The sequence below is a fragment of the Zootermopsis nevadensis genome, unplaced genomic scaffold (genome assembly GCF_977971745.1).
Source record: "Zootermopsis nevadensis isolate Lab colony 2312 unplaced genomic scaffold, Znev_1.0 Znev_ptg000020l, whole genome shotgun sequence".
In the NCBI taxonomy this organism is placed as follows: Eukaryota; Metazoa; Arthropoda; class Insecta; order Blattodea; family Termopsidae; genus Zootermopsis; species Zootermopsis nevadensis.
The window spans coordinates 3,361,434-3,384,916 of NW_028259152.1; the positions used below are offsets into that span (position 1 = coordinate 3,361,434).

At 35.8% G+C, this 23,483-nt stretch overlaps 2 protein-coding genes across 8 annotated transcripts; both read right to left on the bottom strand.

Moving 5' to 3' along the window:
- Positions 1 to 1,466: 1,466 nt before the first annotated feature.
- LOC110826835 (gamma-interferon-inducible lysosomal thiol reductase-like protein) lies at positions 1,467 to 9,878 on the bottom strand. Of its 4 annotated transcripts, none has more exons than XR_002542161.2 (7): positions 9,544 to 9,803; positions 8,989 to 9,171; positions 6,228 to 6,401; positions 5,787 to 5,933; positions 4,857 to 4,925; positions 4,105 to 4,220; positions 1,467 to 1,847 (listed from the first exon to the last, which is right to left on the bottom strand). XR_002542161.2 is itself a non-coding variant. In XM_022057876.1 (7 exons), exons 1-7 carry the CDS (start codon positions 9,861 to 9,863, stop codon positions 1,818 to 1,820), a joined length of 699 nt encoding a protein of 232 aa, XP_021913568.1. In that variant the 5' UTR covers positions 9,864 to 9,878; the 3' UTR covers positions 1,467 to 1,817. The 4 variants fall into 4 exon arrangements, 3 of the variants coding, with proteins under 3 accessions (XP_021913568.1, XP_021913569.1, XP_021913567.1); XM_022057876.1 differs by lacking the exon at positions 4,105 to 4,220 and adding an exon at positions 9,845 to 9,878 and having other exon boundaries at positions 9,544 to 9,620; XM_022057877.2 differs by lacking the exon at positions 4,105 to 4,220 and having other exon boundaries at positions 9,544 to 9,620; positions 9,774 to 9,792.
- A 2,505-nt stretch (positions 9,879 to 12,383) lies between these two features.
- Spf45 (splicing factor 45) lies at positions 12,384 to 23,482 on the bottom strand. Of its 4 annotated transcripts, none has more exons than XM_022057901.2 (9): positions 23,343 to 23,482; positions 22,618 to 22,863; positions 20,827 to 20,949; positions 20,650 to 20,740; positions 18,920 to 19,013; positions 17,908 to 18,157; positions 16,245 to 16,487; positions 15,187 to 15,361; positions 12,384 to 13,926 (listed from the first exon to the last, which is right to left on the bottom strand). In XM_022057901.2, the coding sequence occupies exons 2-9, from the start codon at positions 22,735 to 22,737 to the stop codon at positions 13,829 to 13,831; spliced, it is 1,194 nt and encodes a 397-aa protein (XP_021913593.1). In that variant the 5' UTR covers positions 22,738 to 22,863; positions 23,343 to 23,482; the 3' UTR covers positions 12,384 to 13,828. The 4 variants fall into 4 exon arrangements, with proteins under 4 accessions (XP_021913593.1, XP_021913594.1, XP_021913592.1 ...); XM_022057902.2 differs by having other exon boundaries at positions 23,304 to 23,482; XM_022057900.2 differs by having other exon boundaries at positions 22,618 to 22,796; positions 23,100 to 23,482.
- Between the last annotated feature and the right edge of the window lies 1 nt (position 23,483).

Genomic DNA, 23,483 nt, shown 5'->3' on the forward strand with positions numbered 1-23,483 from the left:
ATTCTGCCGACAAATGACAAACTAGTCGGAGGCACTATGACCAAGCTGTCGGCCGATTATCATCGGCCGACGTCTGACAACCGATATCGGTGCCACTTTGACCACAGCCTTATATTTGTACTTTTTGTGGGTAATATGGTCCATGCTCATCAGGAAAATGACAGTAAAGATTTTGTAACACAGTTCTGTAACACTTTCTTTTTGTTAAGCCCTATGGGTATTATTCAATCATATCAGTGACTTATGCCAGAATCCGGTCTAAATGTTTAGTTCCGAACGTAGGGATGTAGGTGTAATAAGTGATAGGGAGACAACCCAGAACATCGATATCTTTACCGCCATGAGAACCCAAATCTCCTTTGTCTGAACCCTGAAACATGAACAAGTTTTAAAGCATGAAGTCCATCTAAACAATAAGTCATAATTCAATACATATATCAGAAGCAGCAATGCAGCTCGATTACAAAAGATCAACTGGTTTATCTTGCATAATGAAACAATATATACCAGTTCTGAGACGCGTATGACAACCATAAATACAATGTGGGCAGAATTTAGTATTACCTACTGTTCTTTAAAGCACTTAGCACTTAAACGACCCGTTCATCGGCTCGTGCGCAGGCCCCAGCATCTCCTCCATTCCTCTCTATCCCGTGCTCAGGTAATGTGTGGCATTTATGGTAATATATTTCAGCATCTCAAATCTGGGTGGGTGAGAACTACCATCACCCTCCCAAGAAAAGGTTTTTTTTTCACTGATAGTATACAGTTTGTTAGTCCCTAAGTATCTGTAAAGTTATTGAAAAGAAATGTATGGAGAATAGGCCTCATTTACGATCTTCCTTCCCAGATGCATGAAAAGGTTCCTTACTAGGAACAAAAATAATTTGCCAATTGACATTTTTCTACTCAATCCAAAGAGATTCCTACCCAGAGTTTACCCACAAGCATGGCAATAACTGAAGGAAGTAGCTACCATTAGCATACACATTTATCTTATTTTGGGATTAGTGTTGGCAAATACATCTTATGGAAATTGAGCTAGAATGCTGTTTAGTTGATATGAACTAATTGGTATTATATTCTTTTAATTTTAACAAAATATATTTTAAATTTTGGGATAAACTGGAAAAGTTCTGAGTGGTAAGAGAAAATCTGATGTTATGGCTACAAGTGAAAGTAATAAAAAGTCACGCATATATGTTAATAACTTATGTTTGTATGGTAATGAGAACTGGCCTCTGCATAATTTGTCAAAACACTTTTTCTCCTAATTAACCCATGCAAATTCTAATAGCATCTACAAATAATTACTAGAGCAAAGGATTACATTACAGACAGAAGCTTAATCCTGTGAAGTCCCAGTCCAGTTAATCTGAATTTCAAAGAAAATAAATTGTATGTAGTGAAGGGATCATAGGAAGGGATTCTGGCGGGAATGATGCAAAATTATATTACAAACAACATATTACGCACATAATGTATTTTAAAAATTGCATATTTTTCAAGTAAAATATAGTTTAAACTGTAATTACACAAGTAATACACAGTTCTATTATATGTATTTCTTTGCAGGACATAAAACTTCACCACTCACAGAGACATAAGCACATTTCCCACTGTTATGTGGGCACAGTCTTCAGTGCAGAACACAACTAATATATGACTGACTGATTGATAAGCATCTTCATTAACTAAAAATGTATGTTACTGATAGTACAGACTTTGTTCTTGCAGTGAATACAGAGGAAATGGAGAGCCATATGAACCTGGAGGGATATGAATATGCATGCGTTTGTCATGTCACTCTGTAGGCATCACCCACACTCTGGCACCAGCTGCAGTCTCTGTGAACATAAGACCAACACACAGTTTTGTAATTCCACCCCTGGTTACTGTGGTTCTGATTCCAATGCTAAAAGGAACTCTACCCATTTATATTTCCTGCTTCATTTCAAATATCCTTAGATGAGCATCATATGGCCCTATGAAAGACTTTAGGAGTGGAACATTACTACCATTTTGCATTAGACAAGACTCAGTACATCAGCTACTCATAGACTTCAAGGAAGCCTATGATTCAATCAGCAGTACGTATTACTTGTTTAATATTCTCGCTCAATTCAGTGAACTCATAAAACTAATTATGAGGAAAACCTATGTTATGGTAAACATTTGTCTTACGCATTCCCTATTCAGAATGGTCTAAAAGGAGGTGCTTTACTACCATTGTAATATTGTGCTGTGCATGCAACCAACATGTTGGTTATTTGTCAGTTACCAGTTCCTCTTCATACACAGCAATGTATGTTATGCTTCTATTTCCTCTGATATGTAAATGATTATTAAAGGCTTTAAAATGATAACAATAGCAGTCATCTGCAACCACACATCACCAAAACTGTCTTGTAAGCTTTCTGGTACCTTGCAGCCTAATTTAGTGGCCTACAGAAATTTTTAAATGATTGAGACACCGTGAAAAAGGCTAACAAGTCAGAGGCATGGGTTAGCCTTTGACCTTTCATAGTGCACACAACTCCTGCTTATTATTAGGATACATGGAGTTATTTATTGATAAAACTACATAGCTGCAGGTTATTCTGTTTGCATCCAGGCAACTTAAAAACAAGATTAATTGAAGACCATAATCTGAATGTACCTCTTGCACACACATTTCTGCTAATTACAGTTTGGTGCTGCAAGACAGCATTAGCATTTCCTCTTGTGGTAGAATTGCAAAAGAGACATGAAGATTGTGCTGATATGGTACAGTATTTATGTAGAATTTTAAGCCTACTTGTTCTCTGCTAATTTTCATTAGCCTTTCTATCCTTTCTCTTCAAGTGTTTAACATAAATATTCTAATTTCTCCAATTTCTATCGGCTTCTCATTTTTTGATGTTTTCAAACTTTCTTGTTTCTTTACTTCACACCCTGTGACCAATTTGAATTATGATAGCATAGTACAGCAATGACACAAATTACACAAAAATACTACCGGGTCTACAATTTATGCTGTAACGGCCTTACTTGCATTGCGTGCTCGGCCGAGTGCACTGTTGGTGTGGGATAGAGATAGCGTGTTCTTCCCGTGAGTCACAGGCGAATCAGTTTCAGTGCCGCTAGTAACAGCGAACTACGAATATTTCTCGTCACTAACACATGTTATTACATTAATTTTCTTACCTTAAATCACAAAAGATGTTCAAAGTGACTTCCTTGTGCTTGCAGGCAAGCTTCACATCTCGTTAACATGTTTCGAAATACTTGACGAAGCTCTTCTTGGGAAATTGCCGAAATGAATTGTGGTTTCCTGTTCTTCTTTTTATCCAAAACTGATCCCGTACTACAAATTTTTTTTATTAATCTCTCTATCGTGGGCCTGCTAGGAACACTTTCACCGGGAAAATGTCTGCGATATTTACGGCGGCATCTTCCGTAGGATGAATATTTGGCATATGTTTCGACTAAGAACACACGTTGCTTAATACTGTACACCATATTATCAACGTCAATCCGCGACGAGAGACACAATGAAACTGATTCGCCTGTGACTCACGGGAATAACACGCTATCTCTATCCCACACCAACAGTGCACTCAGCCGAGCACGCAATGCAAGCAAGGCCGTTACAGCATAAATTGTAGACCCGGTATTAGAAAATACATTCAATGAATTAACAGTAAGACGGTAATTCATACGTTCAACTAAACACTACAAAAAACCAGAGAAGAGTCTTCTGTTAACAATCAAGCTTAAAATCATCTGATCAAATAGTCTTCCATTCCATTTGCAGTAAAGTTCGTGCATTTTTCATGGGATGAAGTGATGGAGGCACAATTGAGTATATTAGAGTTGATACTAGCACCATAACAAAAACACAGAAGCATATTTTGGTGCAGCAAAACGTTAGTTAATGCAGTGCCGCTGTTAATATCACACTGTGCATACACATACACAATGAATGGTTCCTTTGTAACATCAAGCTTTGACACAGTGCTCTAAATATTAATATTTACATAATGTTTGGTGAAAGCTCACAGTATGCTTGAGACTTCTGTGTGTACAAATTTATATACATCTGGAACATATATTTCTGCTTACACTGCACTGAGGTTGGAAAATTCCATCTTCTTTCTTTGCTAGAATCCCATTCCTCTTCATTCACATTGTCCTGCTATTCTCTTGAGACAGCTCAAGCCTGCAGCTCTGTATTAAAACTACAGGCCACGCATTAAATCAAGACATTCACTCTAAATATGTATGGAAGTATTCAATAAACCCTTCTCATAATGGAAGTTCACTATCTTGACAGTTGCTGAAGAAATTAAGAATACATACTGCATATTCTCTTCTTACCTCTACATGTTGATCCAGTAAATTAAACTTTGCGTGTAATAATCATAAGTTAAATACAGATGCACCAACACTGCTTACTTAAAAAAGAAATAATAAGAATGAAAATGCATAAATAATTTAAACTGAAAGTAATATACAATTACATGGTTAACAATTTCAGTTTATCGTTTTGCTTGATGCACCATCATGAATAAAGATCACAGGAAGGTGAGACAAATCCAAGGTACTGCTAAAAATCTTTATGGTATTATGGGTTACTATGCTCTGCAGTCTTGTAGGTGGTTACCAGAGTTTTTAAGGAATATGTAACTTTCAACTTCAGGATCGACTTACCCATTGTATTGTAACCTAGAAGACCACAATCCAAACTTTCACAGCTATAGAAACCTCAAATATTATAAATGGTAGATAATACCTTGACTTTACAAGCACATGGGGTCTGCACAAACATGCTTTCAGAAGCAGTGCTTCTGAAGAGGGAAAGGAAAGCCACCTACCTGCTCCTGTAAGTGTGTGCACACCTCTTTAAACAAATTCTTCAGTATTCCAGGCTGATTGTCCTGGCTCTATAACACACACAATTCAGTTAAATTTTTCTACCAGATGCAAGTATTAAGAACGTACATACTTTTTCAAAAGAATTAATTTTTTTGGTTTTATTACTACTATAGTAAACTCCCTATTATCTGGCCTAATGAAGAAAAAACACTGATAATCCAAAATATTTTGTTTGGTGCAGTAACACATCTTCAGAAATTTCTTTACTTTTTTTACATAACTGACATTATTTTGAAATATATTTTGTAATCATTGCTTGTTTTGAAACTGTTTAGACTGAACATTAAGCTTCAGAGTAATCACTGCCTGCAAATGGGTGTATAGCAGAATATTTTCTGAGGATATATTCTGCAGATATATCACACTACAACTCCTTCCACCCTGTTGCTGGCAGAATGATCATACTGTAATATTCAGTACCCACAAAAAAACTCTACTCAACCACCTTCATCCTATTCACATCACAGCCTAAATTTCTTGAGGATTCAAATTAATATTATGCTACCACCTACTCCTCAGTCTAACAAGTAGGAAATTTCCTAGACATTTCTCAATCAGAACACTGTATATATTTTGTTTTCCACATCAGTACCACCACATCAAGCATAACTCTTGTTTTGATCAGTTTGGCAAATAAGTTATGCCACATCAATTGTAAGACTAAATATAATAATATATAAAATATGAAATGTAACCATAGGATGGAACCCTCATTATTAATCTTGTATGTCTAAAATTTCAAATTTTTCTATTACATGTCTTGTTGAAGAAGGAAGTCTTTTTTACATTCACAGTCTAAGATGTCAACTGTACATCCTAGGAAATGTTTCAGTGTACACTGCTTGCCACTGATAATGTAAATGCTATACCTGGTCCAGCAAAACAGTTGGGACAAAGCTCACTCTTGGATTTAGTGCATTTGTTGCCTCACCATGTTGTTTCAAAAGTTCTTCTCCTTCACTACCCACTGCACACCCTACCACTTCTTTCCACCTCACATCATGATCCTGGGCACACTGTAATCACAGGGAAAAGAAAGCTGCTTCTGTAAATGAAGCCTGTGGCTGCTTTTCACAATGCTGTAAACATAAGATCTGCTAAAACATTGTATTAAGTAAAGGATGTGATATACTGCTGACAAGAGGTAATATTCTTTTCCATTACTGACAATTTCAAAATACTACCCAAAAAATGTAACACACCAATCTTTCCTATAATTCATAAATACTCCTTGAAGGACTTTATAAAAGGCTCATTTTTAACAGTTACAAGTAAGAAATCTGAAGCACCTATCACTGGCATGGTCTAACCTCTTCTCCAATCTTCTCTGGGTTCATGTTATCACTGATCATGCAGGTTATATACTTGAGCTGTATATCAGGCTGTGTCACCTTGGCAATGGCACATGCATGTATCTTGTTTGCCCGGCATTCCAATGGGCCATGCTGACAAGTGAACCTGTAGCTGGTTCCCACTGTCTCTGTCTGAAAAAGCAAGTGAAAACTGTTTGCTTTGTTTGCTCACACCCTTAATTTTATCACATTTATACTTCACAGAAGGGTGATTATGAAAATGTACACAGACCTAATTCATGACAGTATATCAACATTAACTTAAATTATAAAATAAACCTCTTGCTGGTAGACCATACCAGTAACATTTTATGCATTCTTCAACTTCACACTAAATCCTTGCTTAAGACTGTAGTCTGGCTTACTCAGTTACCATAATTTATATTCACTCTATCTTTCACTTACAACAACCTAATTCCCACACCACTCCATAGGAGTTACACCCATTAATAAAATTACAAAGCAAATGGACATCTTGAACCAATTTTCTTAATGTCCTGAGTTTGAAACAAGGTGCTTGTAACTTTATGTAGTTCACAGAATTTGTGGTATTTGTAATACCAACAATGAGTATATTCTGTCAACATAACATGAAGCTCTAACTTCATTAGTTGCACGAACCCAGAACTTAACAAAATGTTCTGAACTAATATACAGCCATATTCAGGTGCTATTACCTATTCTGTTGAAAAAATGTTGTCTAACCACAATGCATATATATATAACTGAAGTCAGAACACAAAATTACTGTAGTAACTGACTGCTTATAATTTAAAATAAGAGGATGACAGTGAATAATGACTTGGAAAGATGAGGAAGGAAGTAGTCATGGCCTAATTTAAGGTATTATAATGGCACTTGCCTGGACAGACTAATGGGCCTCAGAGAGTAGCTACATGCTTGCCTGAAGATGAAGGCAAAGTCAGTTTCCTGAAAGACTTAAATATTCAAAAGTAAAACCACTATATAAAAAGGGTGAAAAATCCTGCATCTCTAACTACAGACCTATTTCACTGCTGACAACATTTTCTAAAATTTTTGAGAAAGTTATGTGCAAGAGAGTAAATAATTTCTTAAACTCAAACAACATCCTTGTCGAGGAACAATTTGGATTTAGAAAAAATCTCTCAACAGAAAAGGCTCTATTTAGTTTCACAAATGAAATTGTATGTACCCTTAACAATAAAATGCATGTGGGTGGAATATCTTGTGACCTAGCCAAGGCATTTGATTGTGTAAACCATGAAATATTACTAATGAAACTGAAATTTTATGGGATTCAAGGTATAGCAGGACAATGGTTTAAATCCTACCTAAATAATAGAAGGCAGAAAGTATAAATTGAAAGCCCCCATACCAATCATAATACCTATGGGGTATCGTAAATCACGGAGTGCCACAAGGTTCAGTTCTTGGGCCCTTACTTTTCCTCATATATATAAATGACTTGCCGGCAACTGTGAACTCTATATCCAAACCCATTCTTTTTGCTGATGATACAAGTATCATTATTGCACACCAAGAATTGATCTATCTTGAAAATATCATGAATGATGTCTTTGCCAACATAAACAAATGGTTTAGAGCTAACAAACTGGCACTAAATTTTGAAAAAACAAACTTCATAAAATTTGTTACTAAGCACAAGACATATCCTAGATTAAATATAGGTTTTGAAGAAAAATTAATTGTGGAAGTTGAAACAAACAAATTCCTTGGCTTACAAGTCGACAGTACCTTAAATTGGAAGAAACACATTGAGTATATTATTCCCAAATTAAGCTCTGCATGCTTTGACATGAGAACAGTCGTACCACTCATGACAATAGATACTTTAAAGCTAGTTTACTTTGCATACTTTCACTCTGTATTGTCATATGGATTAATCTTTTGGGGAAATTCAACAGACAGTAATAAAGTTTTTTACATGCAAAAGAAAATAATTAGAATAATGGCTGGTGTCAAAAGCAGGGTATCTTGTAGAAAATTATTTCGTAAATTTAATATACTTACACTTGCAAGTGAATTTATACTCTGCTTGCTATCATTTGTGGTGGAAAACATGGGTAAATTTAAAAGAAATACAGATGTACATAATTTAAATACAAGACGTAAACATGATCTATATGTGCCAAATGCTAACTTTACTAAATATCAGAAAGGAGTGTACTATACAGGTATCAAGTTGTTTAATAATCTTCCACCAATTAAAAGTCTAAATTATGATATAAAGGTATTCAAGCCTGCATTGAAAGATTACCTCTTTACTCACTCCTATTCTGTAGATGATTTCATCTCTGCTGAAAATGTTTAAGCTTTATATCCATAATCTACGTATATGTAAAGCAAGTTTTGTATTTATATTTAAAATTCTGAGGTTTATGTATATTAATTTGTAAAATTATTTTTCATACTTGTATTGCAGAATCTGAAATTTATGTACATTGATATGTGAAATACATTCTTGTACTTGTGTTGAAAGTTGTGAAGTGTATGTATATTGTATGAAATGACATGTTCTACATCCTTTGGTTGAGTCCTAAGAAGGATCTATGGAATGTAAATAAACTCTACTCTACTCTACTCTACTCTACTCTACTCTACTCTCAGTCTCGAATATGCAGTAAATTTCAAAATTTTAATTTTATTTTATTTTTTATTTTTAAGTAAGACAAATGATAATGTCCTACCAAAGCTTCATTACAGTGCTAAAACTCACCATGGCTTTTCCATACGGCACCAAATTAATTTGTATCAGAAGTGGAATTTTCTCAAATGTTGGCAATAACTGTTTAGTAAAAAAACTTCTTGAGTCCGGACAAAGAGCTTCATAGAATACAGTCACTAATATTGGTGGCACTATTGCTGATGGCACCACAGTTTCCCAGCGGTGGGTCAAGTGCTACAACAACAATAATTCATGTACCACCAGTTAAATGAATATTTTATTAATATTAAATCATCGAAGTTATTCCACAGCAACGTCGATGTCAAGGGCACTATTCTATACCACTTTGGCTTGATTCACAAAATAACCAATTGCCAAAACTGCAAAGCACCTATTTAAAATGCCAATACAGCACATCCATTTGTTACAAATATTTTATAGACAATATTTGATACTGCCTCAAAGGGGCATAAGTCAAGAACTCTTATTTGGACGACAACGCAATAACGTGCGCATCATCTAAAATCATGTAATGCAAAAAATTACATCAACAAGATTTCCACTGAACATGACACCTCATCAAAACAGCATATTTCAGGGACTCACCTTATTTGAGAACTCTGAAAAAGAAGGAAAATGTCTTAGTGCCTGCCACAGCAGAAAACAAACAACTATGAAAGCAGCTGTTTTTAAACGCATCATATATGAAACAGACATTTTAAAACAAAATTAATTTAAAAACTCTTAACACTCTGTGCTAAATCTATACAATATTTACACAATGACATAAGCCACAAATACCGTTCAAATTTTACAACAAATTGTTCAAGTGATACCCATATACAAAGATAAACTAAGCCAGACAGAGATTTACACGCCACAGATAAAAAAGTAAACTAATATTCACAAGAACAGAACCATTGCATTCTTTGCGAATATAGGCAAAGATAACAACAGTATAAGCACACAATCTTCCAGTTTATCACATTGCTTGTTGTTCGCTGTGGTAATGTAGAAAATTTCGTCTCTTATGAGTTATCACAAAAGTATGCCTGCTAACTTCTCCGCCTTAGTATATGGCAGTAGGAACCTGTTCCTCGACAATGAAATAAGTGTGTATAAACTTGGCCGCTGCTTACAGGCTAATTTACATGTGTATACGTTATCTTAATATGTATTATATGGTGACATGTCGAGTGCATTAATAAATAATGTGTGAGGATTTTATATTTGTTAGGAACGTCACTAATGGAAAATAGTAATTATAAAGAGTTCACATTTTGTGATACCATCGTGGCAGATGCTCAAAATCGCCAGGTGGAATAGTGATGCCGCCATTGCGCATGATAATCTGCGCACATCCTAACCCAACATGATATGATCTGAATTCTTGACAACTAATGTCAGTTTGCGCTATTAAATAGCAAAATGTTGTGCAGGGGAACAGCTGCATGTCAACAATATGCATAAAAATACCTGAACAGACACCAGCTACCCATACCTATATTCACTTCCATGCTTGTGAAAAAGAATCATTGGGCCCAAACCATCTTGCCATAGTTCAACTGCATGCAGAGAATGTTTTCAACATAGTGGGCAAAAAATTCACATTCCAGCTCTTCATAGCCACTAGGCTTCACACCTTCAGTTTCTCATATTTTATGTAGAGAGAAACTACATGCTTTCCATTTCCAGCCAAAACAATGTCTTCTCCTGCTTGATCAACCTACTGTGTGGAATGTAAATAAACATAACTACATGAAGCTACCACCAGAGCAGCTCAAAGATTTTAATTCATCACTTGTATTATATACGAATCTGTCTCTCAAGCCATCTGCTTCTGCTTGCAAAAAACAACTAACATTTCATTGTAGCACAGACACCAAGTACCAATATTCTAAATCTAAGTTATCATTTATGCAGCTTCAAGGATCTACTGTCTCCTATTTTATAGACTAATCCATCTCTCCTATCAAGCTATATGCTAGTGATGCACTGGATCATCTAACAGTCATTGAAAAGTTTTTTTTTATTACCAGGTATTCACTCTTTAAAGCAAATAGAGATCCATCTTAAATTGAACAGGCAACCATATGAAAGAAAAGGCATGTGAAGATTCCTGTCTTCTGGTTGTAGTGCTGTGTAGTCTGGTAGTTGCTTACCAGTGTTTCAGAGGTACTTGCTTCCTCCGTTATCACGGTAATGATAATGCAGACTACAGCTACCTTCACACTCAACCACCATGAGAACCTGAAATCCTACAAAGTCTTATGTGTTCAACAGGATCTCCTGAATAGTATGTTAGATCTGCTGTTAGTTTAACAATTTAAGACCAACTTACATTATATGACTAACACATTTATACAGTGAAACCTCTATCCATCGTTCCCGGAACTATCGTTTTCCCGGATGCATCGTCCGTTTTGTTCGGTCCCGAATACATCCCATATAAAATAATGTTACATTTTCCCGCTTCTATCGTTCCTCGAACTATCGTTTTATCGCATCGATCGTTCAAAAATCTTAGTCCCGGCCCACAATTTTCCCGCAATGATCGTTTCTGAGAATTTAAAATGCTGGGTTTTGAGATAAATTATTACCGAAAGACGCACAATGTTTTTGGAATACGCAGTAGCGGTAACCTGTTATGTCGCCCAACCAGCACAGATTCTTTTGGAATGAGGGGTCAGCGGTGCAGGGGTGATAGTTGGAGTGAATGGCGGTGCCCATTGTCAGAAATTTTACGATTTTAATTTGGGTGCACTCATATTTCGTTCCAGCGATGCCAGATGGCATGTGCAGTGTTAATTTCTTCACAAATGCTTTTATTATAAGTACAAAGGAAAGGCTGGCGGCACTTTTCATTCTTCTGGTTCATCTCGTTTCCAGCGGTTCAGGGTCTTCTACAGCTACGTTTCGTTGAGTTCGGCAGTAATAGTATTTCCATTCTACCTGTTATTGTCCGCAAAGGGGGTTGGAGCGGTGAGGAAGAAGAAGACGACGAATGCGAGCCCGAAGCTTTGCCGAGTTTTGCCGAAGCGCACGCTGCATTGGCGAAAGTGAAGTCGTTCTTTTATGCGCTTAATATTAGTGAACGTGACGAGGAAAACATTTTGAACGTGGAAAGTGCTCTGTTTGGTCTAAAACGTAAAGTTTCGACAAACCAGTTGTCCATTAAAGACTTTTTTGGTAAAAAGAAGTAACTTTGAAAGAGAAACATTGTTTTTTTAAAAAATTTTAATGCTTTCCCGCATCTATCGTTTTCCCGCATTCATCGTTTTTATTTCCCACCCCCGCCGAAAACGATGCATCGAGGTTTCACTGTATATCTATATAATGCCATACATTGTTTTACAAGGAAGAAACTCAAAACTTCTACTGTAATAACAAAGTAAGAACAGTAGTACTACCCATTTTAGGTGAGGCTCCAAATATATATACAAATGTAAAAATTTTCAGTGATTATTTATTTTTTTGAATGTTTTACAATTTTATTTGAAGTCAATTTCTTGACTTAACTGTTCAGGAATGAAATGTTTATACCTTCCACTAATGCTGCCATATATTTCACAAACACAATCTGAGTGCAACTGCATGTATCAGTACACAAGTGTTATCAGGTCTAATACAAAGGACGAATCTGACTGATGATGGCACTGTAAACATTTTTCCTACAATCTGATCAATCTTGTTACTTGGCACTCTTAATTGAGTCAAGCATTATTCTTTAAAACAGAGTATTCTGGAGGACACATATTTCACACCAGTAAGAAAATCAAGGGTGTGCTACATACCTCACTGTAACTTTTTAACATAAGCATTCTTTCAGAGACCACAAGCAGCTCTGCCATCCAAAATTAGACTGCTGAACACTGACTACATTACCATGTTATTCTGTACATTCAAAATCAATGTAAGGGTCAAACCTGAACCACCCTCATATTTATTATACATATGCTTGATGTTAATTAACCATTTGGATAATTATGAATAAAATGAAGAAGCAATGCACACAGAATGGCTGTACAACATACTGGTTTTGATACACAACTGCCAAGAATTTCAACTCTGTGCTTTTAAAATCGACCTTGCTACATTAAAATATTTTCAAAAGGATGTCAGATTTTTAGTCAAGACTAGAGCAAGCAGAAAGTACTGTGACATTTGGTGTAACATTTCAAATTCATATAAGGTTGAACTGGAGCATAATGAAAGATGTGCTACTTGTAAGAATGGAGTAGTGACAAATGACTAGACATAGAGTCACAGCATGGCTCTACATTGTAGTTCTGGTGTTATATTTTCTGCTTCAGTATATTTTATATTCTTGTGTTTCCAATACTGAGCATCTGATTTCATCAATCCCGATCCTTATGATCAAGCTTCTTCCAAAACTCTTAGTAATGAGGTTGCCTACATTGGAAATATTTTCTAATGAGTAAAACCTTTTTAGTTTTGGTATAATGTGGCATGCGTTTATTGCTTCATAAATAAATATCAAGAAAATGCTGGTATATTTTTGTGAAGAGCCTGTGTATGAATAAAAGACAGAACAGAATAGTGCATTATGTCATATAAAATCATACAAGCCTAATGTGGTTCTTTAAATAGGACTTTGGTAGAATGAATATGTCTGCTTTATCTCTCAATAATATGCTGAATGAGTTTGATTAAATTAGTCACTTTTGTCTCAAGACCTTCACAATAACTGGCCAGAACACCCATTAGTAACATCACATGTGACAAAAATAGTCACTTGAATATGGGGTGAAAAATTAAAAACTGAGCCTAGTAAGATTCTCATTTGTAGAGTAGCAAAACAGTGGCAGCTGTATGGACACATACACTCAGAGTTTCAATATACTGCATAAAACAGTTCAGTCAAATTCTTTCAGTCAAGTAACTCTAAGTTATTCAGCTTCTCCCAGCTGTAGAAACCTGCTTTCACCTGACGTCCTCCAAAGAACCGTCCATTGAGGTCCACCACAGCTGCAAACAAACCAATGCAAAGTTACCGAACACTGCATTTTCTTAAGAAAACAATAGACCATGAGAATTCTCCAGTGGGGAAATTCTCTGGTCACTGCATATCTGAACAAACACTACAAACAATATAATGAACAACACACATCAATAACTGCAGAAAGGATTGTCTATGTTCATCTTATTTCTGACAAAACTGCACTGTAAAACAAATTTTCTCTGCTTGAATGGAGAAATGCCATTACAATTAACTATAATTTTTTCAACAACACTAAATTTAATTGAAGTGAATACTGGTGAAAATGGGTAACAAATCATGAAAAACATTAGACACATAAGTACAGTATTTATATGAACCAAACAGTACATACTTCTGTTTGTGAAAAAAGAAAAGAAAGGTCTCCTATGATCAAAACATAACCTGTAACACTGTAACATTTTATGCTGTATGTTCTTTGCACTTAAGATGATATAAAATAAATTTAATTTTTCCACCTGCATCTCTAATGTCCATGTCTCTTTCCTTTTCTATTTAAGCATGTGTTTACTATATAAATAAGCACACAAACAACTATTAACACTATAAAGAAGACACTATTGCCATACGCGTTTCAACCTTAAAAGGTCATCATCAGTGGCATCAGGGAACTCCAGAACAGTGGGCGCCCACTGTTCTGGAGTTCACAGGTACGGACGACGAAACTACAGCTTGCCGCAGACCAGCTACGGCCACCAGACCTCCAGATAAATAGCTAAGTGCAGAGTCTATTCCTATGAATAACAACATTCGGTGCAGTGTCACTTATAATACTTTTCGTTAAATATCCTATTCATTATTTATTTTCTAAATCAAGTTTGAGCCATTTAATTAATTGAATTGATTTCCCTGATGCCAGTGATGATGACCTTTTAAGGTTGAAATGCGTATGGCAATAGTGTCTTCTTTATAGTTTTAATAGTTGTTTTTGTGCTTATTTATATTCTAATACACTACACGGTATGCAAATTTTTAAGATGTGTTTACTGCTGTGGGCATGGCATTTGCTGATAAATAAATCTGAAGAGATAGCAGCTAACACTAATTTTGAATATAGCATTTCCATGATGCTTGTTGAATAAAATAATGCAATAATTATTACATCAGCATATTTTTGAGGTCACAGTGTAACTTGAGTGTCTCTGGGTCTGATCTTACCCAGCGCTTGAAGTTTCCTTTCTGTTTATTATACCAAGAATTGTTATTTTTCTTCTAAAAGAAACACTCACCTTTGATTGCTGACTCAATACGACGGAACTCAACAAAGATACGGACAGCTTCGTCACTAGGCACATTGGGTTGTTCAAATATCACTACCCTTACCACTTCCCCATACTTTGTGTTGCACTCATCCTTCACTTCTGGCTCTAGATCTTCATCTACCTCCCCAGGGCCAACCATATTCTGCAACAAAATGGTTCAACAGACCCATTACTACGCACACTTGGCATCAATTTGTTAATGTAGCAACTCTCTTCATGAATGAATACATCTGGGTAAGCTCATTAACTGGTCACTAGTGCTGCGTGAAGGTCTAAATTAACTCATATTCTTCAAGTTGAATAATGTTTACATTGTTACCTGTGTTATTACACGTTTTGTGTTAAAGAACACTCTACTACAAGAAGTGAGAAAGTACATTCATAAAGATCTTACAACAAAACCAGGAAATAATTGAAGTCAGGCAGGAGAAACATGCAAACAGCTACAAATAGTTGAAAAACATCACACACAAAATTAGTAGAAAATATTCCTTTCTTGCAAATCTCAGATCCACTGGATGTGGCATGATTTCCTGTTCATTCTGCTTTAAAATCTTCAGTATCTAACACATAGTGAAATAATCAGTCACCTTATTTCATTCATGTAAAAATGGATGACCTGAACACTGGATATCTATTACAAATGAAGGAATAGTGTGACTGAGAATGCTTGCTAATTTTAGCAAGGATGATCTTGCAGGGATTGACAATACACCCTCTTGTCTGCTGCAAGGGAAAGTATCAAAGATGAAACATCTTGTTTCACCTAATGGTCTATAAAGCTCACATGAAAAATGGAGCCAAGTATGTTGCTGCATCTTCTACTCTGAAGTTACCCAAATCAAACTCTCATTATATAAACATTTTATTTAAAAAATTGTCAATTTTTTTATAAAACCATGCTTAACAAAACTTGCAGATATTTTAGGCTTAGTATCTATCATGCCAACTTCTGTGGACCCTTGATAGCATGGTTTACAGAATGTCAAATTACTTCAGAATAAATTACATTTGCTGTTGCTTACCCGAAGTAGCACAACTTTGGATGGGCTGCGCATGATCTCTGTGATAGTTGGTTCTGGTCTGGGTTGTGTAGCAGTGCTCTGCTGTTGTGAAGTAGCACCTGGTGAGTTTGAGCCTGGTGCTGTTACAGGTGGTGGAGGCATAATCTCCTTCTCACTTATGATCCGACCGCCACGCTTGCTGGTCTTTTCAACTTGCAGAGCCATGGATATACCCTGTTCCTGCTTCCCCAAGCCCTGACCTTCCTGTTTCAAACCAAACATGCATTACTGCACATCACAGGGCAGCTGTAAATGTGTGTTGATACCAGTACTTTCAGGTAACCTGGGAGGGATAGTCCTCTAGCTCAGGTTTGCCTCCACCAACACAATAACAACTACAGTTAGTACAGACCATACAGGGGGAAACAATGAAAGTACATATGGAAAGCTCAGAGAAAGGAGATTTTACTGAAAATGATGGATTCAATTAGTTTCTTAAAGTAGGGTCTCCTCAAGAAATTTTTATAGCTTAAAGTAACAGAAAGTAAGTAGTTGAACAAGTAAGAAAGGATACAAAACACATTATTAAGGTATATAATAAAATACAGGTCAATACACAAAACTATATTTGGGTGTTAAAATTTAAAATTTAAATGTTAAAATTTAAAATTTTAAATTAGCGCTATTCATCACTATAAGGATGTTACATTTGCGCGCTTTCATTCATTTCACAATATGTTTCGATGTAATACATCATCTTCAGGTGTTGTTTTTTATTTAAAACTATTTTATATTTTAATGCATGCCTTTCAATAATTTATTATTGTAATATGTGTTTCACTGGTCTTCTCGTTTTTCCCATCTTATGTTTGTTTTGAATTATGCATAAGACGTGTTGTGTGGTGTATCATTTAAATTTTAACATTTAAATTTTAAATTTTAACACCCAAATATAGTTTTGTGTATTGACCTGTATTTTATTATATATTTTAATCCAAAACACAAACATGACGCATGTAAACCTTAAACATTATTAAGGACTGATATGAAGATATTTTGTTTGAAAAAAACGAGGTAAAAATATTTTTACTCAACTGCAGTGCTACCATCTGAAGTGTAACACATTATCTGACAAACCACAGCAGCTGAATGATCCAGAATACATGGACTTAAAGTTGTACAATTTGTGTCACTCACTTGTAAAGTTTCAATCGATATTAACACATCACCATCACCGATGATAACTGATAGTAATTGCATAGTTACTGTAATCACCACCAAATAACTGTGAATGAGCCAAATAAAAAGACATTTTAAAACTCAGGTGGTAGACTTGAACTTCATTAAAAGTAATTTGCCATTCCTTGTCCAGTTCTGTATATAAACAGCTTGTAAAACTTAGTACTCCTGAGATTAGATATCTTCAGCATTGCATGGCTACTGATATTAAGAAGGCCAAATTCAGACTAGTACTGGCTCTAGCAGTGCAGTCAGGGATCCCTGAAGGTTAATAACAGGATCAGGGGTGCACAACAGATCCAGCAGCAGCATGATTGCCTGGGGTAATAAAATCTTTAAACTTCAAACAAATAAATATCAATATCCTATTAGCTGAAATCAAATACCAGCACTACAGTCTACAAACTGTACATTCAGACACATACCACAGCTCAATGTTTCTCACCTTGAAACCATATTTGGCCATGATCTTGGCTGCCACTGAGCCTCCAAATGCCAGGCCATATTTGTCCCCAGACACAGAGGCAGCAGGTGACCGAGAACTCTCACTAGGAGACATGGGTTCTTGAAGTGATGGAGGTGGAGCTATGGCTACACCCCCCACCCTGGCTGCTGGCTTCTCTTCCTCATCTTCCTCATCTGAATCCTTGCGACCAGCAAAACCAGATTTACGACGATCATCACTACTATCAAATCTGCAACAAACACATCAGGACTATAAACTTAACAAGAAGAGCACTTATTATTAAACAACTTACCACACTGTCCCACATAAATAGGCAACTTGTGACAACATGGTTTGAAACCATGCTCTGTATTGAACTCTAATTTCCATGTAATTAACCCCATTTATGCACTTGATAAGTACAGAAGTGAAATTCTATTAACTAAAATGAATATAAATAATAGTCATAAAACAGTCCAAATTCCACAAAACTAAATATTTAAACTGAAACACATTTCAAAGAAAGAAGCATTAATATCCTATATTTAAGTCTTGTGTATCAGAACCAGAATTGCTGCAACACGGTATAAATTTATTCCAGCACAATGCAGCATCCCACTACCTCTGTGATGTGGAAAGCTTGCTGCAGACCTGAGGCTGGGAAAGACAGTCTCAATGTGGTGGCAAAGTGAAAATATCCCTCATCCTGCCAGTTAAAAAGTCCCAGTCTGCAGGTAGTAATTTTTGTGACAGAGTTATCCTGACCCTGGCCATTTATAATTTCCTTGTAAATTCTATTTTTCACATTAAAAATAACTTTTTCCATGCATGTACAGCACAAAAATTACAGCACTCACACAAGTGAAATTTTCTTAATAAACAGCAAAGTATGCATAGTTCGGTATCTCTAGGCAGTAACACAGAAATGCTACAGCTAGCAAATGATGCCAGTGCCTTGTCTATGCAGTACCACCAACAGAGTAGTGTGTCCAAAGACAGTTAAATCACACACCTGTCTCGAACTCGTCGATCACGGTCCTCCCGGTTTTTCCGCCGCTTTTCCTCTTCTTCTTTCTCTTTCTCCCGATCACGTATCTCCCTCAGGTCTGTCAATAATAAAAGTATATAAAGATAACAGAAACATGGCATAAATACAAAGTCAATCATTTACTCTGACAGAAAATATCAGAATATAGCTATAAAATCTGTAAACATATCTACATGAAATTTTACATAATCTACCATGTCTGCCAGTTGTAAACAAACAGAAAAGTAATGATATACATTTCACATTTACCTTCTATTTTATATGACAAAAAGCTAAACCAAATGAGCACAGTGTTAACAAATCTGATGATTACAATCAGAATGATTATTATGAGGCTGCTAACTCCAACAGACAACATTAAGGAACATCTAGTGCCATGAAGAGGGAAATGAATAATGACTACCTAAGAAAACATCTCATACCCCAATATCAACTATGCATGGCATCAAGTTTAATTTGATTAATAATCTGAAGAGGACATCATACAGAATGATAGTGACAGACCTGAGCAACTTTCAAAAAAGAGTGTCTATATAAATAACTACCTCCATCGATTAGAGTCATTGAGAATCTAAAAATCACTCGGTTACTTAGGAAATTCCCTTCCTTTTATGAAACCAAAGGTTCATTACCATGTTCACAAATGACTGTGTAGGAAAGGAACACTACATGCTAGCTACAACATGTAGAGAATCTGATACTGAAACAGCAGAAATCTCTGAGAGTGCTTGGATAACAAAATATCTGTTATTTATGTATGCAGCAGACAATGGAATTACATCTGGGAACAATTTGTTTGATACATAAGCATTTAAGTTACAGTCAGCAAAGTTCATTTACAGGCAATATTTTTACACATACATAGAGTACATGCTCCTAGCTATTACAAACGTGCCACCTTCATCTGCTCCAGTCATTCAACCTCAGCAATGGTATAGGCTCAGTTACCATCAATGTTCTATTCTGCATATTTTCACATGGGGACTAAATAGACTGCTAATACTATAATGAACCACAGGACCTAGGCATATGAAATGTAGTATTAAAATAGATCATAACACACCTACAAACTCTGGATGTTAATGTTAATAAGCCAACAATTACAAACAAGGCATCAGTGTCAATCTTAACACTCAAAACAAAAATCAAATAATTTAATTTGAGTTGTCTGGAAAATTTACCATAGATATAATCTGTACTATGTAAGAAGTTCTGGTCTGCACAACATAATAATATCATACTAATCATTAACAACAATAATCATCATCATAAGTCATGATCATTATCATAAACTACAACATATTTACAATTTTGAGCAATAAAAAATTGACATATATAATTTTATTGAATGACCATCTATGAATGAGTCAGTATGCCTACCCATTTGTATATTCATATATCACATTATGGGACATTAAATTTACATTACCTAAATATGACATTAACAGCAACAAGATTTGTAGCAATAGAAAAGTAAATTTCATCTGTTATGCCCAAAAATTTGTTTTCTGCACTTATAATTTCCATAAGTCACCTTTCCAATGTTAAGATATAGTGTGATTGATTGAAACAGCAAGAAAGCACACTAGCAGTCAAAATTACATTATATTACAAGTGGTGCAAGTAGGTATGTAAACAATTTACAAAAAAGACACAACTGCAACCACTAAATATTGTATTTAGTCAAGCCTCACCTTTAACAACCTTCTCATAGTCATTGGGCCACATAGGGTCATATTCTCCTTCAAAGTTCCACTCTGTGTCTCTTGGGATCCCTCTTGCATCCTACAAGCATTGCAAAACAATATCCACAGTCACACAAAATCTGCACATTACTTCATGTTGAATATAAAGCTACCTGAGAAACCAACCTTTCCCGAGTTGTAACTCCCAAAGCTGGAGCTGGAGTTGGAATCTTCTTCATCTTTTTTGGATTTTAGGTCTATCACAGGAGCCAATGTCACACCAGACTTACGAAGAGCTTCCCGTTTTGGCTGCAACAACAACCAAAGTCTTGCTTACCATAAGTGAAGTTTGTACACTATGACATAATTTTGTGCCTAGTAATTCTGAATGCTTCTTGAAACAATATAAAGTGATATTGATAAGACTCTTACAATAAACACTATGACATAATGCTAGCAGGTGTCAACAACACCATCCTAACCAATTCACAGTTAATAATATAAATAAACTGCATTCTCAAATATCATTGATAACTTAAGTCTGTGTGGGGAAGTTATTCTCTGTCTATAAACAAACTCAACAGTTACTCATTCTTGCAACTGCTGGTCCTACATGACAACAGTTTCAAAAAATGTCAGACAGGCTTTCACATCAAAACTACATATGCAATTACATGCCCCATGCATCTCATCCTATTTGATTTCATCCTAATAATAGTTGGTGGCAAGTACAAATTATTAAACTTTTCATTATGTAGTTTTCTTCATCCTTCTCTTAGGTCCAAGAATGCTCCTCAGCACCCTGTTCTCAAACACCCTCAAACTATGTTCTTCCCTTAATGTGAGTTACTGAGTTTCATATCATGCAAGACAACACTTACAGTTTTGTATATTTTAAACTTTATGTATTTAGGCAGAAGACACAAGATTTTGAACTGAGTGGCAGTAGGCATCCCTCACCCCAACCCAGATTTGATCTTCCCTTAATTTCTTTATGAATGCCACTTTGATTTGGAACAGTCATTTCCAAATATTTTAACTTTACCACATTTTTCATTACTTTATTAGCTATATTTGTATTATGATTTAGTTCTGCAGACTGGGCATATATTTAACCTCCTTACTACTTTCTAGTAGAGCTTCAATGTTTTCCTTTGGATGTTTTTACTCAATAAATTATGAACCAGTGTGACTCAGTCAGTATAGTGACTAGCTACGGACTGGATGACTAGGGCTCGATCCCTGATGGGGGCAGAGGATTTTTCCTCTAGCCTGTGCATCAAGACTGGTAATGGGACCCACCCAGCCTCCTATCCAATGGGTACCGGGGTCCTTTCCTGGGGGTAAATTGCGGCCAGAGCGTGATACTGACCACTCACCCTCATCTAATGCCAAGGTCAAGAATGAGTAGGAGCTATACAACCTCTCCGTCCAAGCACCTACATGGTGTATTGTGGGACAGCTTTACTTTACTCAATTAATTAACATCAGCATAGACCAGAAGCTGGTATGTCCTATTCATATCTAATCCCTTTCACTTTTCTCAGATCCCACTCCCCTAACGGCATACACCAAAGTGAAGCTGAAAGTCAATGGCAATCAGGTACCTCCTTGTTTCAGACAATCCGAACAGGATATGCATGACACTAATGTTTACCTACACAGACTTTACTATACTTTTGTTCATACACATTTTAAATAGTTATAGATTCTACAGTCATTCTCATTTTTAGGATCTATGGAATGTATAATGAAAGTATCTTAAAAGCTCTGTGCTAAAGTATGTCTAACTTTACTTTGTGTTTTGATCTCAGATTTATGGGGATGACATTTATCAGAATGAAACAGGGAACAGGTTGTAGTCTATTTCTGAGTATAATGAGAGACAAGAAAAATCATATGACTTTGGCAATGCTACCCAGACCTGGAATTTAAACCAGGGACCTTCTAATATGAAAGACAAATGTGTCATATTACCTGGGTTTGCACAGCTTTCTTCAGCTGCAGCTGTGACTGTAAGAGTTTGATGCCTGACGACCAGCCAGCCACCTGCTCTGACTTCTGTTTAATGGCATCCATATCATCATACAGAGACATCTTGATGATATATAAACTTATCAGTAATAACGGATAATACTAATGTTTCTGATACAATTCTGCAAAGAAGACTATGTCATCACTATACACTGCCAAAGTCACAGGAACTCAGCTGAGGTGGGCAACCTAAGGAATAAATTCTCATTATAAGGAGTTAACATCAAATGAAAGATAGTTTTGAATGGTTCTCTTACAAACTTTCACATAACTGCAAACTACAATGTGCTGACATGTTTAAGGTAAAAAGAATCCTACATTTGCATACCCACTGGTAACAACATACAGAACTAAAAATTCACCATTAACATAATCAAAAAGATCCTTCATAAATTCTAAGCCAAAATAATTCAATAAAAGAGTACCTCAAATGATTTTCTGGGGAAACTCAATAGACAGTAAAAAAGTATTTTACATTCAAAAGAAAATCATTAGAATAATGGCAAGCACTAAAGGTACAGCTCCATGTAGGGAATTGTTTAATATTCTTTCAACCAATTCTTCACTCTCTTCTTTTATTAACGTTCTCAATCCAGTACACCACAAAATGTGACATCCTTCGCCCTTACACTTGAAACTATAGAATATAACCTCTACAACGTAATCACATGTTATCGTCTTCTTCTTCCTCCCCTTGTATGTTGGTATTGTCTGTCCTCTTGCACGTCATCTACCCAAGAGGATATAAAGGTCTATTTTCCCTGCAAAACATTGGCTTGATGTACATCAACTTACACCAATATACTCTT